The following is a 19,055-nucleotide window of genomic DNA, read 5'->3' as shown; positions in this document are numbered from 1 at the left end:
TATTTTAAATACCTAAAAGAAACGTTAAATTAACGTAAGTATTAATCATAAAGCATTATATTTGAATTTTCTACTTATTATTTTTCTAATACGGCATTGATTCAGTATTGTTTGATTGATGTATTACAATTCACTTTAAATAGCATTTTTGAGTAAATGTTTAAAAAAAACTTAAAAACTATACGTATAATCGCTCATGTGAGTTGTCTAAACAACTTTACTACTTATGTTCTTCCAAATATATATTTGTATCCATTTATTATTAATTGCTGCATATTCAAATGTTAAACTTAACTACGAAACTATAGAACTATCTAGGGATAGGTTTTTAATTAAAATCTCAAATTTAATTTTACAAACAATAATATATCTTACGTATGTCTCAGTGTTATTTATTTCTAAAATCAATATAGTTAATAATATTTTTTTTATTTAAGTAATATTCAATCTATATTAAATCGGCACGCAATAATTATAATACATTGTGTGTTAAATGAACAAGTATGAAACAGGCACGATTGATGACACACTTTCTTTTATGTCTATTAATTATTACCATTTAACGCTTCAATCGTTTATGAGGATTATCGGAAATTGATTAAGTAGAGAGAGGATGAATGGGTATGAAATCTTGTATTGATACATTTGTCTTCTTCGTATAATAGTTTTTAATTTTAGGTATGTGTGTAATATTAGGTTTGAAACGTAGGGTATAGGGAAAGACATTAATTCGTTTTCTGAGATTTAAATAAGCAACAAAAGATTGAATTTTAATGGTATATTTGTTTTATTTTTCTACAACTGCAGAAGTCCAAATTGGTTTTAAACTATTATATTATTATTATTATTTCGAGTACATTGTTATCATTTACATTGAGATATTCTTTAAACACGTGGTATATACTGAACATTTTTCGTTCGGTCGAAGTCGACGCAATACGTCGAATTATTTCGACAGATTCCTGTAGTATGCATGGTGAAGTATTCGGCATATTTCGTTGTGCTCATCGGTGCTAAAACCCGTTTAAGGATCTCTTTTTGTTTTTCAAATATTCGAATAATCGGTAGGTACTTAATAATACTTAATACTAAATACTTATACATAGCAAAAAATTTCGATCTCTAGTGTGCCTACAGTAAGTACGCTAATATAAACGAATATGTTCTACTCGAAAAACCCGTCGGGCCGTGAAAAATCGTGTATTAATCGTTTTTCTGGCCGTGAACAAACAACCCCATTATCGGGTGTGGTGGCGACGACGGCGAAGTCCGTCGTATATTCGTTTCACAACCCTTTTTTCCCTTCCCTTCCTATGTATAGTAACTCCACGACAACGACTACGAACGACCAGGCCACTCCAGAGTCCAGACACGGTAGAATACACGTCATTATTGGCGCACTCGAGACCCTCGTCGTCGCCACGGGAGCTGCAACCGTGTCGAAAATAATATAATAACAATAAATGCTAATGCCTCACATGTGTATATTATAATAATACAATATTATATTGTGCGGCTATGTGCCCTGGAGAACGTCTTGCGGTTTTCGCCAATAACCGAAAATTTCGTTTCATCGATCGGCCCCGGGGCGGAGTAATTTTTATCCGAGAGGATGTGTACTGACACAGCCTATTATACACGAACTATTATTATTATAAAATATATATTACTATAATATTTCTTGTAATACCATAAAAAATGTAAAGTAATACAACCACGTAGGTAATCAAACACATTTTTGTAACCGTGTGCATACCTATTTGTTTTTGAAACTTATTCATTTAAAATTTATTAACTTTCATAAAAAAATTATAGTTCTGTTTACAATAGGTATTTTATATGTAGACCAGTTAATTTGACGAGTGAATATAATAATAATTTTATTAACAGTCTCGTAAATCCATAATCATTTATTATGATTGAAAGACACATAGGTACTGTTGTAAGTATGCTATTTACATCTTTGCTCGAGGTTATTTGAAAAATTTACTTCGTTACTTCTGGTACCGTTTTTACGTCGTTTTCGTTATTATTATTATTTTTTTTTTTGGTAGCTACCGCGTACATATCCGTTAGTCATTACGCCCGAACTTATTAATATGAAATTTTATATGCCAAATTTCGATACGTTTTGTTAAATAATTTTATTTTTGTTTTTATAATCGTCGCATACTCGTATATCTATTTATGAAAAGAGAATTTTTGATAAGTATAAATCTTACGATTTCTTAAATACAACATAATGAATGTATACTAATTTTATTTTAAAAAATATTCTCAATTATAATTATTATCAGATATGATTATAAAAATAAAATTTTAATTTTTACGTTTTGCGCCTTACAATATCGCTATTCGCTATCCAGTTTAAAACTAATTGGTTTCTATGTATTTAAAAATTGTATATTTATACATTTATGCGTAGTCTAAACTCGTTTTATCGTGTCGGTATGTCTCGAACGGTTTTGTTAATGCTTATGATTTGCTCAATTAAATATTTTACTCTCCGACCGTCTAAAACGTATTCGATTATTATTTGACAATTGGCTGGGGGAACCAGTACGGAGGATTCCCTATTTGAATATTATCCGTTTCCTCGTCGTACATTGTGTACAAAAACCTAATTATTTATCCCTATAGTGTCAGGGGGTAAGGCCCAGAGTAAGAAGAACTGTTTTTTCTACCCTTTTTTAAAGGCGTACTTTTTTTTGCCTGTATTCAATTCCCATAGAGCAAAAAATGTTAGTTAAACAATGTACTGGTAATTTCACGTTCGCATGGGGTCTTGCTTGGTAGCGCTTTTGTGAAAGCGAAAAAACACGTGAGTCTTATTTCTAATTAGAAGACCAAAAAAAAAAAAAAAAAACGAACGACAAAAAAATAATCGTGATTTTTTTCATTACTCAATCGTTTTTGCGCCGTTTGACGGGATAAAATTTTGTATTTCCGTTATCGTGACTGCGTTTATTCCCTCCGCGTATTCACACACGTGTACACATGTCGAAACTTGTTTTAGCCACGTATACGTACGTTAATTCTCGTCCTATTCAGTAAAAACCATAGTGTGTTCGTTATGGTTTTTTTTCTGCTATTTGTTTGTTTTTATATTCATAAAACATTATACAAACATTATTATTATTATTATTATTATTATTATTATTATACCACCAAAAGTATGTCTGTTTAGAAAAAATATCGTTAAACTTAGCGGCGGACAGTTTGTCTTCGAGAAATATATATCCAACGGACCGAAAATTAAAAACAAAACTTCACCAACTGTAAACGACATTTGGTGAATTCGTTAGCATTTTGTCAAGACAATCATTTATTTTATTTTTTTTGAATTCATTAAAGCTACACACATATTATAATAGTACGTGTTATATTTCCTTATAGCATAGTGCGTTGTCTTTTTATATAATAATTAACTCTAGCGGAGGAGTGTGTATAGAACCATGAAGAGACGCGTGTGCACCTCGAAATAAACAATTACCCGATGAAAAACAATTGATACCATATGTCGCTGGACGTTTTAGTTCGAATGCACTGGACTTCGTAACCGAGCTGTTATGCTAATCGGATAATTTGATGAAATTTTTGAAGAAAAAATTTGTGTTTTCTGGCTAGTCTTGAATGCGTGACTAACATACTACTATAGATTACAATATTATATAGTATTCGTCTAACACGTTGACATAATTAACCTTTCTTGGAAACGATATTATGATAAACTCGATTATATTCTGTGTGTACGCCGTGTATTTTAATATCGTTTTGTATTTTTACACCGTAGATAAGAAAACGGTTTATCTTAGCAAATTATAAATTACATTTCCCTAAAACCAATTTTCGCATACTAATAATTTGATCATTACTTTAAACTCGTGATGGTTAACATTGTTTTGATTTGTTCTAAAACAATCTTCATGTTAAAATATAGTTAATTGACGGTTTAGTCCTTCTTGTATTATATAATATTATATTATTATTTTATGAATATTATGTATTATCGGTGATTTTAAATATATTTTTGTTTTTTGTAAATTCACAACAAAATGATGTCACAAAGTCCGTAATTTATTAATGGAATAATGTTGCGCGGGATAAACAAACTTATTTCGCTTCTGTATTCACGGGAGATTTGCCAAATTTTCACATTACATAGAAAATAATTTTATCTACGTCGTAACATTTTTAGAAATTATTTAAAAATATTTAAAACCGATTAATCCTAAAGTTGAAATATTTTTATTTGTTTGTTACAATTCAATATTGATATTGTTATCGATAATAAAAACGCGTTTCAGCAAAACAAATAACTAATAAGTATTAAGTGATAATGTTCTCTTCTATGTTGTATAAAATTTGGTAAGTTGGCTGTAAATGTCAAGTTTATTCTACACGAAGCCGTTTTTCTCTATAATCTTATTATTATGCAACAACCAATATTGTTGATATGCTGACTTATGAAATAATGGGACAATTTAAAAAAAAAATACTTTAAATTAGTATTTAAATATGTTTAAGATTTTAAATTTTAATTCTCAAAAATATTTCATTAAAATTGCTAATATCTAACCCCTTTAATTACGGTTGTATGGTGTCCTGATCTTAAGTATATAATATTGTTATAAAGATGGTTATCGAGGTCACGTATTAGCAGCGGCGAAGTTGTTGATGTCATCGTCCAAGTTTTTTATGATTGTTATTATAATACTTAGTAGTAATACTACAGTGCCTATATAATAAATGAGACGTCTGAAAATTGCGTAGTTCTCGCGAAGGACGGCCGGCTGGTTTAATGCGTTACGGGATATTATAACAGTTGTGCCGTTAACCCGGTCGTATTCGTGGTCGTCGGACGATTCCCCGTTCACGTCTTGTCAAAGGATGTATTATAGCTGCAGCACGGAACCTATAATAGTAATTACGGTTTTACGAAGGATATACGTATAATAATAATAATAATAATAACGTGACGTAGAGAGGGTAAAAAAAAACAATGCATAAGTCGATGTACCTATGCTGATAACGTGTTAACGATATAATAATATTATATCGTACGTTGTGCAGCTGACGGACGGAAGGAGAAATAAAATTATTGCTTTTGCAGGTCGACAGGTTGGTGGTTGGTTGTACATAATTTAATATGTTCTTTTAAATTTATAATAGTTAAAAACAAGTGCGTAGGCTGTTGAATTTTTATCATCACAAAATTATAAGAAGATCCATCACGGGAATGTAATCTGCATACTTACCGTAGAATAGGCTCGTAACAGGGTGTGCGACCAAATGCCCATCCCTTCCTAAAAAATAGAAGTTATTTTTAAGAAATTAAATTATAAATAATTATATTATCGTTTGATTTAAATCACTATAGTATGCCATTTTAATTTATTGATCAGTGCTGGGAAACATTAACTAAAGTTTATGAAATAAAAATACCTGCAGAAAATAATTGAAAATTAAAAATTAAAATTCTTAATAATATTATTTTGGTATAAATTCGTCGATTACGTTTTTCTACCTAAAATATACTATTATTATACATGTTTTAATCAAGTGTAGAAATCTCTTTCTAGTATTTTCTACGAATTTAACGGTCCTTTACTCTTTTGAGAATCGATCTCCCGTATGGATTGTCGATGTTTTTTTTTTTTTTATTTGTGTTCTGTCTAGCGATTCTTTTAGCTTATATACGTCGCGATAAACGGTACGAATGATCGAATTTATCGGTAATAATCCGTACTAGTAATACGAAAAATCGGTCGCACCCCATCGGTGGACCCCTTCATATGGGTGTGCATTTCCTCACGAGCTCTTTACACTCTCGTCTCTCATTCTTGATCGTTCTCTTCAAATATATACGCGTGTGCTGCTGAGTGTGTGTTTTTTTAAAAATCACATTCACCTATATTACATTTATATATATATATATACATATTATATGCCATTGCCTTGTCTACAAATCGTTTTCCGCGTGTATACTAGTAATAATACTATAATAGTAATAATAATAATAAAATCGAATCAGCTGTCCGGCCTATCGGAACTAACCGATTTTTATTGCTAACCGGCGAGTTTAATATGATTATTGGCATCTTTTACAGTCCGTGTTTGTTTGTCGTCACAAGACCGTTTTTCCTATATCGATAAATATTTTTTTACGACCGGATTTGTCCGGAACTACAATAAATTTCAATATATATGATGATAATGATGATATACGGATATCTCGTTAAAAAATATCATCGCGATTATGAACCGTTTTAACGCATTCACGACGATCATCGCATATAATAAAATATGTGCCAAAGAATTTAATTCCGTTACAGCGATATACCATCCGACCAATTATTGTAAAAAAATATAATAGTCGTAACAGTCGCGCACCGTTTAAACTAACGGAATGTCATTATTCATTTAAAAAATGTATGAAATGTATTATTATTATAATCCGGCAATCGTATTTCGTCCGTAAAGCCTATATTACTATACTATATCAACATCACTGTACATACCATACATTTTCTTTCATAATATTTTATTATATAGCTTTTGTAGGCTTTGTGGCAGTTCGAGATGATGCGTAAATGTTAAAAAATAATAATTTAAGGCTATCAGTTAATGTTACAAATCTTCGACAAGAAGATGATAAAACATCTTTTTTCCTCTTTCGTGGTACTAAATTCTCTCACCTCATATTTACTTGAAATTATATCAAATTTTAGTAAATTCATTATTGGCAGGTATAGTTGTTGAACATTTATAATTAGTTAGATAGTGTCAAAGATATAGGTTATAGGTTAATTATATACTATAAATACACTCGAAATATATGTTTACATCTTCCTGACATATACAATAGGTAATAAGTTGTGGTCTATAGGATATATATTTTTTAAATTCTTTTAGGTCTATTTGATATTATATATAATGTATTGAATATCAAGGTTTCTCGATTTATCACACAAACACATATGTATAGTAAAGGGATTTTTTTAAACCGGGAATTTAGTCTTGGTTAATCCTTTTTAGGGGGAGGGAGGTGGCTCTAAATAACACTGGGTATATATATATATATATATATATATATATATGATGATGGAGATCAGTCAAATCCGAATGTTTTGCGCGTATATGTACGCAATACGCGTAGGTTCTCTATAATATATACTGAACACACAATAATAAAATATAACGCAACGATGATATCGACCAGCCCTTATTGATTCTTTACACCCATTGTATAACATAATAATAATAATAATACATATGTCTCGCAAGACTGCTGCTGCTGATCCGTATGAGTTACGCAAAGATTGTGGCTCGTGGCACCATCGACCCTGCTTATATTCTTTGCAGCGTGAACAATACCGTCGAAGATTTTCGTCCTTTTCACGGAAGGAAACATCTGCTATTTTATTTTATACTTATATTGTATATTTTTTTGTCATTTAATTTCACAAAAAGAAATCTCGATTTTTATTCATTTTCATATTATTATTATTCGTGTCTCCCCCAAAAATAGTCGACGGGGCGGCCAGGTGTTGCTATCGTTCGCTATATGTTATATGTACGACTGCAGCTAGCCGCGCAAGACCGATACAGTTACATAGGTATTACAACTATATATGTAATGTACTATTCGTTACTTCCTGGTTCCGGGTATAGACCAACGAGGATAAGGATCTAGATATAGCCAGTGGATGATGTAGGGGTGTGGGGGAATGCCACCGGTCGATACGAAAAATCCGTTGGGAGCTTATGCGTGCCCGTAACTTTAGCATCTGCATCACTGACTGCTATATGGGTGGGTCACCTTGCTCACTAATAAACGAGTTTTTATCACGAACGTAAAATCTGTTGGAGTTGTAACTATATAATACACACACTAGTATATTGCGTTTTTGTGTAGAAAATAAATATTACGTTATAATATATGCATATAATAATAATAATAAAAAGGTATACCGCCGACTTATGTATTATTGTATACACTTTTGTATATAGGATACAAAAATGACTCCTTATTATTGCGTATATTTACATACTAAATCGCACATTGTGTGTGTTCCGTACCTATATTGTTTGCGTCGAAGGTGTGGGAAAATATGATGTTCGAAAGGGACATGACTGGTCACAAACTGAGCTGTTCAGTCGGCGGCAAGCGGTGCAAGGCTGGTTTACAAACGTGTCGACAGGTCGAATTGAATTGATATGTTTTATATTCACATCAAACGTAGGTAGTAGGCACCCAATAACATTGTGTGATGTATTGTGGTATTTGGGTCGGTTTCCGAAAAAAAAAAATAAGTATAAAAATTGGACTGATGGCGTGTTTTGAGTACAAAACTGCGAAATGACGAGACGTTATTGTTTTCGCCGTTTTCGGCCGTGGTAATATGTATTCATATAGATTATAGATAATAAAGAAATGAGAGTGAAATATTTCCTGCCTATACACGGGCACGTTATGTGGAGAGAACTTTAGGTACTACTATGATACTAGTAAACCACTATGGCGGATATTATGATATGGTAATTATGAAAATGACCACTGATAAAATTTACAAATATTATGATTTTATTCTATGGATATTCTCATCCATTATGGGTTATAGGACAAATCCAAATTAGTAATTTCTATTTTAATATTAGTATTCATAATTCAAAACAAAGTGTTACTAGTATAATTAATTTAATACTAAATTTGAAGAAATAAAGTTTAATTGTATGAAGATTCTATTTAAAGTAAATTTATACTACACAGTACCAAAATATAAAGATTTATTTGTTTCAAAAATTGTTTTTTAATTATATATCGAATTATAATTTATAATAAATTATAAAATATTATTATAATATTATGTTTATCACTCGTGAAAAACGACGAGTATCGACGAGAGAACAGGGTCTAAATAATATCTAATAATCGATTCCGAATTAATCCGTCGAGGGTTCTACGCGACATCAGTTTCGGCGTATCGCGAAACCGGAATATACATAGGTGCACTCATTGTGTAAAATTGTATTATAATATTTCTCGTTGTTTTTACGCAACTACTACTGCAAAAGAATGAGACGTGTTCGAGAGTAAGAAAAACGTGCCTTTTGCGCCACAGGGACCATATCACGGCGTACACAATACTCTAATATATTATAGGCGATCACGCGAATTCCAATTCGCTTGCTCGTTTGTGTGTTGTGCCTATTATTATTATTATTTCCATTATATTATTTGCTTTCGTCTTTCGCAAACGCACGTGTATATGGTCGGGGGTCGCGGATTCTATGATATTATTATGTTTTTTCGGCGGCTGCGGTGTTTCTCCTGCTTGTCCGGATTTCGACATTTCGCCTGCACGTGTACGTTTTATATAACAATAATAGGTACGCACTGCAATGTTTATTTAATAATAATAATGTCGTCTTTTTCGCGGTCTCCCGAATGAATGACTCGCGGGCGGCTGGCTGACTGCGGACCAGACTCCTTTGCGGCGGCTGTAACGTTGGGATTATACAATCGGTGGCGAAGAAGTGCCGCCAAGGAACACCCGTCGTATAGTAAGACAAATAAATGTACACGTGGTCGACATTTTAGGGAGAAGTGGTCGTGTGGGGGTGCAATTATAGATAGTGTGACCAGACATCTCACATTAGGCGCGCAATTGTCTCGCTTTTAAGATCTGCGTCCCCCTTTTCAAATGGTCCCGTTTATGTCCAACATTAACGAAAATTGAATATTTTAATTTTTATATGAATAAATATTTTACCATGTATAATGGGTCTATGGTTTTAGTAAAAATGTACGCTATTTTGAGGTAATGACTACTAACATAATAATAAATAATAATAATTATTAATATATTATACAGGTAATTTCATAAAAAAGTTAAATTAATTAAATGATAAGTTTTTTATAATTATATTATGTAATAGGTCCTGTTGCGTTAATTCTCATAACTTTTATAAAGTGTCTCACTTTTGAACAGTTTAACTATGATCACGCTAATCATAGGAAGAGCTATATTTTGTTGGAAAATAATTATTAGTTAATAGTTCCACATACGTTAAAGTTTGGAAAACATTTTTTCTAAATTGTAATGATGATTTGGAAATATATTTTGACGGAAACATTTCGTTTGAAAATCATTTACTCGTAAACGTATGCTTTTGGAACTTAAACCATTGACAAATATTGTTTTGGAATCGTATGTATTTTTTTGTCGGAATGAAGTATTATCCCAGAAACGTATTTGTTCGTGGAACAGTTAACCAAAATTAATAATAAACGTTTCCATGAAAATTAGTTTTTAGCAAATGCAAATCCGAAAAAATATTGTTCACTATAATACAGTTTCAACAACATAATAATGTGTTGACAACAGAATATTTTTCTACACAATTACATTTTCAACATAATATATATTGCAGATTTCGATTCCAATAAATAGGTACTAAAAATACAATTCCAAATTTCCGACAATAAGTGATTCTAATGCGATGCTTTTCAACAAAAATACGTAGTTGACGGCAAATGAAAAACTTAATGGTTTAAGATATACCTATTGGCTATTACTAACTATTTTCTGGGCGTGATTTCGTTGAAAATTTGAGGACTCTACAACTGTTCTACATCCGACTAGACGGCCCTTTCAACCTCTCTTCGCCCCCATCCCTCCGTCATAACCGGACAACAACGACGGCAGTGACCAGATATATATACTCACACACGCACCGCGCATGGCGCGAACACATGGTACACGCAGTCCGTTGATCCTCCGACCTCCGCGCACCTGTCCCCCGCACCCGCTGCCGAGTGTCGCGCTCGGTCGTCGTCTTGTTGTCAGCGGCGGCGGTGGAGGCGTAGGCCAATGACCACACGGAGCCGCGTGTCCCTCCGGCGCGGTCGTCGACGTGTCCGCTGCGAAGACTCGACCGACCGGCCGTGTCGAGGTCAAACTGCCGCCGCGTACGAAAGCGGATCGGCGGGGCATCTTCTTCGTCGTCGTCGTCGTCTTCACTTATATATGCTCAATATATTATTAATTAACGCTCCTCTATCCAGACGGTTGAATATTATTTTTATACCTTATACGCGGTAAACGATGATGCACCATATTTTTATATTTTTATCTTTGATGTTGTCGCGGAAATGTGTACGCGAAGAATAATTAAATTGCGCAAGTACCAAATACAAAGATTTTCGAGGAGAAAAAATTATAGTCATTGCGGAGTCCTCCCCGCTATGGCGCTATACATTATGTACATTACACTGCAGTGGTTATTTTATTCTAACTTCCCGGAGTGTACTTACCCACATTTTATTATACTATGTTGTATGAAAACATGACAAAAAAACAAAAGTAACGGTGTTTCATCTCAGCAAAGAATAAAATGTAAGAGACGTTTATATTATTATTATTATTATTACCTACAATTATAAATGTTGACCTTAAGAATTGTATTTGTCGGTGGCAATCACTCCACAATACCCATTATCGAGACGGTTATTCTCTTCCCTTTTAATTTCTGTAAAGATATCCTCCCGCGATGAAGGCCCGCATAATACTCTCGCCACTATACACTCTTAACTTTAAACGATGTATGTATAGAACTAGAACAGCGGACGTACGTTTTGATGGATGTGCGCACGACCGACAACTTTAAACGCGTTTTCTAATAATTGAACTAAAAACAATAATGCGCCTAACAAAACATTAAAACATTAGTTTCCGGTGATCAAGCAAAGCAAACGTCGTCTTCCGAAGTTTGATACAGATGCGCATATCACTTTACCTTCGTTTGGGTGCATTATATATTTTAATAATAACACAATATTATTATATCTGCTACAAGGCAGTCACGATTATTATAAATTATACGATAATTAAGGGTGGATGAACTTATAATTGCTGTGGGGGGCACATATAGTTGTTACGAGCTGATTTAAAATTTAAACGCGAAATTATCTTACAAATATTTACTGCCATATTTGTCAGTTTAATATAATTATATAATTATACATTATATTATAATATTATAGTAACCATCGTTTATTGGTTTTCCACCGCGAGTATGACAAAATTTGACGAGCATATCTGTCTTATTCCGATTATTTTGTTTAATTTACTATATAGGTAATATGGTATTTGCGGTTAGGTTTAAGTATAATATTATGTTAAACATATTATTGTAACTATACATCGTATTGTGCTGTAAGGACGATATCGCGGGGTGGTGTAGTATGTTGCGATGCGCTCACCGTCGTGTGACCCACGAGAGGAGACATCTGTAAACGGGTCCCTTTCTAGTTTCTATGTACATAATAATATGATATTATAATATTATACTTGCGTGTATTATGCATGCCGTTTACAATAATCGTGCGTACGTCCTCCGAATACCCTTTTTTATTATTATTTTTGGTCCATTGATAATATGTATGAGAACTATGAAAAAAAACAATACTAACCCTTTTTCGTCGGAAGAAGAGATATGGGAGTACATTATTCCTCGGTGTGCACACACTAATGAAATTCAATTTTTATACTAATTCTTCAATATACTTACCTATACATATAGGTATAATATGGTGCAGCGATGTTTTAAAATAAGACGCCCATTATGATCTGCAGCGGTGTCGAGTTCTATGAATAATATATATATATATATATATTAACGGCGTGTTTCGTATTCGTATACATTAATTTTTTATCATTCGTATGTACATCATAATATTAAGGTATTAAAATTTAAAATGGGATGTCTTCGTGTTTTGTACTTTATACATATATATATATTGTATTAAAAATAGTATTATAGACAAGATAATATGAACGTTCGGCTATAATATATGCGGCTGCAAATATACAAATAATTTTGTAATCTACAACTGCAGTGGAATACATGTTGGTGATGCCTACCCTCTTAATATGTATTTATTAATATTGTTAAATATTTATTTATATTTGTTTAAAACTTGTGCTTTTACTAATTATTTCTAAGGCGTGAATTTTAATAGTAAAATTTAATAAAATAGTTATAAAAAGACTTAATTTAATTGAAATTAGATAAATAAATTTGATTATTACCATAGTTAATCTTATGGTTCTATTTACTACTGCAGGTTTTGCCAAAGCATAGTTAGTTTTTGTATTGTAGTATATAAAATGTTTTAATGGACCTAGTTCGACAAACAGGGATGTAAAAATTAAAACAATTCTGAATATATCCATTGACTGTTATAATTATCATAATTTACATTGACGCAAATAGGTAACATTTTAAGGGGAGAGGCAAAATAAAAAAAGTTTCAAGTTTAAGCTAAATTTCCCCCTAATGAGCGCCCATGTATGTTAGAATATACCAATTACCAGTATTCATTTCAGTTTATTCATAATACGAACATGAAGATAATAAATTAATAATACAAATTTCCAAAATTCATTATTATACTCGAACATCTAGTAAAAATTAGAAAATTCTGAGTGTAGTGGTTTGCTAGACGTGCCCGGTCTATGCTATTTAGTCACGGTGCAGCTGCCCATTGCAGTACAGCCCGAAACAACTGAAACATTTGCCTGCAGCTAAATGTAATATTATTGTGAAAAAGAAAAAACGTATTTTAAAAATCGTCGTCGACCGTACGCGTTAACATGCAGTATTAGTGTATGACAGACAATGTTTATCATACGGATTTCGAGCAGTATTCCCCCATTGTAGACACCCCCGCCGGCGAGCATTGACGCGTTGTATACAGGTGTTTTTGCGTTTGGACTATAGAATCGCTCACTGCACAGTACTTTCACTATACTAACTGTACGATATAATTAAGTGACTGCATAGTATATTATAACTATAATTATAGTGTTTTATTATAAATTTCTATACAACGATGACACGATGACTTCGTTTGCATATAATAATATGTATAGTAGATAATCGATATCATAAATAGCTCCTGTTTTATTTTTGTAATGAATTTATTTATTTATTAATTTATTTATTTATTTAATTTTTTGTTTTTATTTTTGTTTTTATTTTTTTTTTTTATTTTTTTTTTTGGTACTATATTATGTGTTAACTGTTAACTGTTCTGAATATTCTATTGCGTATACCTAGTTTAATATATTAATATTAATTATAATAATATTTAAAGTATGCAAGTTATAATAATATTAGCAGTTCTTTTATTTCTAATCATTTCATTAAACATTGTTATTGGTTATCGCGAACTTATTGAACTCTCAAATATCAATAAATTCGAAACAGTTCGAGAAAAATCTGCATGTTCAATATCGATACTAAAACCGAGTCCACGCCAAATGCGCAAAACATATTTTGCAACGTTGCTAGTTCCTACCATGTTCGAGAATCGGGGGATACTATGGGAAATGCGTGATGTTTGGCATTGCGCTCGGGTGAGCGTTTGGTGTAGACCCGGCTTAAAATTATACTCATTATACTTATTAGTTATTACTATACCTATATAAATTTTTTACATTTAAATTGTATAATAAGTCAAAATTCATTCTCTGCATAGTAATTATTTTAAAAAAATAGTCTCAAATGTCTTAGCTAACCACACAAAACTAGAATGCCTAAATCTATTTATAAATATTGAGTATGTTATGCGTCACTGACAGACAGCACACGCGGGTATATGACGTCCTCGTACTAGCATTTATAATTGATAAACGTATAGCTTCTGTTTTTAATTATAAAAAAAGTTGTAATTTTGTAAATACATTTTTTTTTTACTTCTCTGAGAGTTAATTAGTTAAATATGTATATAAATTATAAATTAATATATTATACAACATAATTACATAATCGATACATTAAATGTTTATACTAACCGTTTCTTTTATTTTTTTTGTTTTGCCCGCAGAACCCGATTTCATAGCGAAAAAACCGTCGGTGATGGCGGCGTCGTGCATGTTGTCGGCCATCCGCGGAATCGATCCGTCCGCGGCTGCCGAGGTGGCGGCAGAGCTGTGCGTGCTGTTGGCGTGCACCGCGGCCGAGGTGGACGAACACGTGTCGCTCATCGACGCGCTGGTGGCCAGCACGACGGCCGCGGCCACGCCAGAAAAATCGGAAAACAACAATCCAGCTTCCGAGCCGCCCGTCAAGAAGCCGTACCGCGTGCAGGACTGCGGCCTGCACGGCGGCGGCGGTCGTCTGTAGTGCGGGTCCCGCGACCGCGTGTACAAACGTGACACGTTATGTCCGCGTGCGAGTGCATCAGGTAAACAGAAACGTGCCACTACATTCGCGGACCTGACGATGACAATTTTTTATGAAAATTTTTCCCCCCTGTGTTCCACTTTCTCGCTCATCCGACACGGAGATTGCCGGTCGGGTTCTCCGTTTCGGCGTACGATATTGTATTTTCATATCAAACTCACAATATCTATACAACTATATTATAATCATCGTAATCTCAGCTGCGACGGTTAGGGGCAATAACATACGACCGACCGTGCCGTCGACGGGACATTATTATAAGATAATATTTTGTTTTGTTTCTACCTCATGTAAAATAATATATTATTGTACAATATTATTTTTATTATCATAATATACCACTGCAGGTGTATTGAATAATTTTTTAATTTTTATTTATTTATTCCCCCCCCCCCCAAAAAAAAACCGTTGAAAAACGAGATTATTAATTTTTATCATCATTAAATGATTTACTTGTTTTTTTCTTTTATTCAATAATCTTATTGTAATAAGTGAACTTTCATTTTTGGTTTTATTATGATATTATATTATTACGCTTTTTTTCGTTTATAGCGACGATGGCCACCACTCAAGCGAATTCGCTATCTTATTTTGTTAATTAAATATTATTATTATTATTATTATTATTATTATTATTATTATTACATACGTAGGTTATATTATTATATATGTTTAGTTATAATATTAAAAGAAAAATGTGATAAATAGTTTTAGGTTTTATAATATGTTCTCCGCAGGAGCTTATATTTCTTAAGGTTTAGTGGTTATTATCAATATTATATTACGATATAACATTATTCATTTATGTCTTTAGTGTTTTAAGTTTTACATCCCTTATTGTTTATTTTATTTAATTATTACTTATTAGTTATTATTACTATTATTATTTTATGTATGATCTCTCCTCTTTATATGTAAATGATATGGAAAACATTGTTTCATTAGAAAAAAAAAATCCAAAAAGAGCTGATTTGTATATAATATTTTTTTTCTTATTCATTAGTTCTTTCCTCCGTTGAAGAAATTGGATAATTATTAATCATAATAAATCATGTATAATATTACAGATAATATAGATTAATTTATTCACAGACTTAGTTAAATATTGTTATAACAATTTAAATATAGCGAAAATTTTATAGATCTCTTGAACGTGGGCTATTCATATTATAATAATAATAATATTTGTAAAATTAGTTTTGTTTTATTATTATTAGGTATTTAATATTCTTTATATTTCCTTTCTATCGTTTATAGATATATATTTTGTAGTCATTCAGTAAAACACATTATTATTCGAGTCAAAGTAGCTAAATTATTATTTACACGTCATGTTCTTGATCTCCAAAAACGCGTATAGTAAAATATAATATATTAAAAGAAAATTATTATTTAATTAATAAGTAATAGGTACCAATCTCTAGTAAGGATGTTATTTTTTATACCTAAATAAGATTAAACACGCAACCATAACCATTATTTTTATTTCTCCCATTTTAATAGTACAATAAAAATTATCATTAAATTAAATTATTCTAAGTGAATAAATATACGTCATAATATAGTCAATGCAAAGGGATATGGTTCAACGATCATCATTTGAGTTACCTTGTTTTTGACGTACTCCCCGCTACTACACCATCCCTAATTTGACAATAATAGCAGTAACGTTTTCATTAGTAATATTATTATTATTATTATGTTTTTTTTATTATTATATAACAATTATTAGTTGCTTCGCAATTATTATCATCATAATATGATTACCTAAAAGTTATACATAATATGTTCACTAGCCATATGATTTTGTTTTTTTCTTTATTTTTGAGTTATAAAACATTATTATTATTTTAATAATCGGCTAAAAGATTGTTTATTTTTTTTTTTATCATTAATTTGATTTAACGCCTGGCGAATGGACGGCTTTAATGTATTTATAAATATTTTTATTATTATTATTAATTTTATTTATTATTATTATTATTATTATTATATTACTATTAAAATAAAATTAGTTTTATAATATATTAATTGTAATTTCTCACGAGTAGGCAGCCGATTCAACTGCGCTCGGATACAGCTATCAAACCAAATCGAAATGTCCCTATTTTGGTCGTCATCGAACGATCATCCCCAAATCTTCTATTTCTCCTTACACACTTCCCCGTACTTTATCAATAAGTATTACAATAAAGTGTATACTGATAATATAATATAATATGTTCACTCGCATTATTTTATTTTATTATATGTTTTTTTTCGCCTGTACAACTTACGTGTTAAGAAGAAATATATTTATTGTATAAAAAATACGAAAAATAAATCGAAACATATTTTATGACACCATAATTGTTAAAACTTAATTTTTATCACATGAACAATATTCCTCGCCATATACATTTTAAAGAATAATATATATATATATATATATATATATATTCAACGAGATCTTCGATTCCTTCGTAATTTCTTATCTCTTTCAACTTTAAATAGTTATGTCAAATTCTGTCTATAGCGTCATCCTCAGCATCAGAATAACTATTTGTGGGCAATCCAAAAATTATATAATATATTGGCTAATAATCAAGGGCGCTCGTGGAAATATAAAAACCGGGGGGGGGACAAAGTCAAAAGTATAAATACTTAACACTTAAGCCATGCAAGTATAGGTAATAAAACATTTAATATTCAATATTAACTGAAATATCGGGGAGTTCTTTCGCGGGCGCCTTTGTTAATAATAATCACGAAAAATATTTTCTCTAATGAGGAAAACAATGAGAATGTTGCAATAAGACTGTCAGATTTAACTATTCTCAATATTAAAAAAGATGTCATATATATTCATTATTAAATGACAATAATATATATATGTATATATTAGTGTTAAATAACATTTGTTATAAATGATATAATAAAATTGGTGTGAGAAAAATTTTCATACGGATAAATAAAAAAAAATTCAATTACAGCACATCCCCATAAAAAAAAGTACTACCGTACATGATCCATTCGTTGTCTAATCGACGAGATGTCAAGATAATTATACTTGCTACTTTTTTTTTGTTTACAACCTTTTTAGGCCTAAGTGTAAAAGTCGAGACTACATTGTATATATAATTGCGTAGGTAATACGTATACTATTCAACTAAACGGTTAGTCGAATAAGATAAAATGGCAATTAAAAAATTGTCATCACTCGGTAAAAAATATTTTACTGTAAGTTACAGTGAGCTATATAATATTATTTACGATACTGTTCGTTTTCTAAGTCAATTTTAACGAAAACAATTTAAATAAGTACTATTCATATTGTCGTTTTTTTTAATTTTTTTTTTACGACCATCTTCCTATATTATTTTAAATTTCATAAACAGAAGCAGACGAATAATTTTCTTTAAATGTTTATTTTTTATTATATAAACATTTAATAAAATGTATTTTCTTCAGCTGTTTATGATGAAATCAATGATATTAAATATCTAATAAAGTACCTAAAAAATCACAATGATAAAAAATTATACGATCTTTTCGTCGAAACACATATATAGTATTACAAGAACCATATAAAAACACGAGTGTGCTTTATATAACTGCTGTTATTACGGCATAACTAAAGAAATAGATTTTTTATTTTATTCAAAATAAAAACACAGTAAATATCAAAAACCGAAAAGTCAGTACCTACCTATATGTTTTAATATATAGTTATTTTAATGACTACGATAAATATAATATACAGGGAAATTCATCAAACGTGCGCCCCATTTTTTCATTTAATCATGAATTTATTTAAAATT

The 19,055-nt window shown here is 31.2% G+C and overlaps 1 protein-coding gene across 1 annotated transcript in view; it reads left to right on the top strand.

The window, feature by feature from the left end:
- LOC132921629 (G1/S-specific cyclin-D2-like) overlaps nt 1–17,604 on the top strand; it is a 41,884-nt gene extending 24,280 nt beyond the window's left edge. The window contains exon 4 of the mRNA XM_060984763.1: nt 14,897–17,604. Coding sequence (XP_060840746.1) covers nt 14,897–15,195 — 299 coding nt within the window. The 3' untranslated portion in view covers nt 15,196–17,604. The remainder of the gene's footprint in view (nt 1–14,896) is intronic.
- Nucleotides 17,605–19,055: the final 1,451 nt, after the last annotated feature.

The sequence above is a fragment of the Rhopalosiphum padi genome, chromosome 2 (assembly GCF_020882245.1).
Source record: "Rhopalosiphum padi isolate XX-2018 chromosome 2, ASM2088224v1, whole genome shotgun sequence".
In the NCBI taxonomy this organism is placed as follows: domain Eukaryota; kingdom Metazoa; phylum Arthropoda; class Insecta; order Hemiptera; family Aphididae; genus Rhopalosiphum; species Rhopalosiphum padi.
The sequence above is the reverse complement of the archived record's forward strand: the minus strand, read 5'-3'. Positions and strand labels throughout refer to the sequence as shown.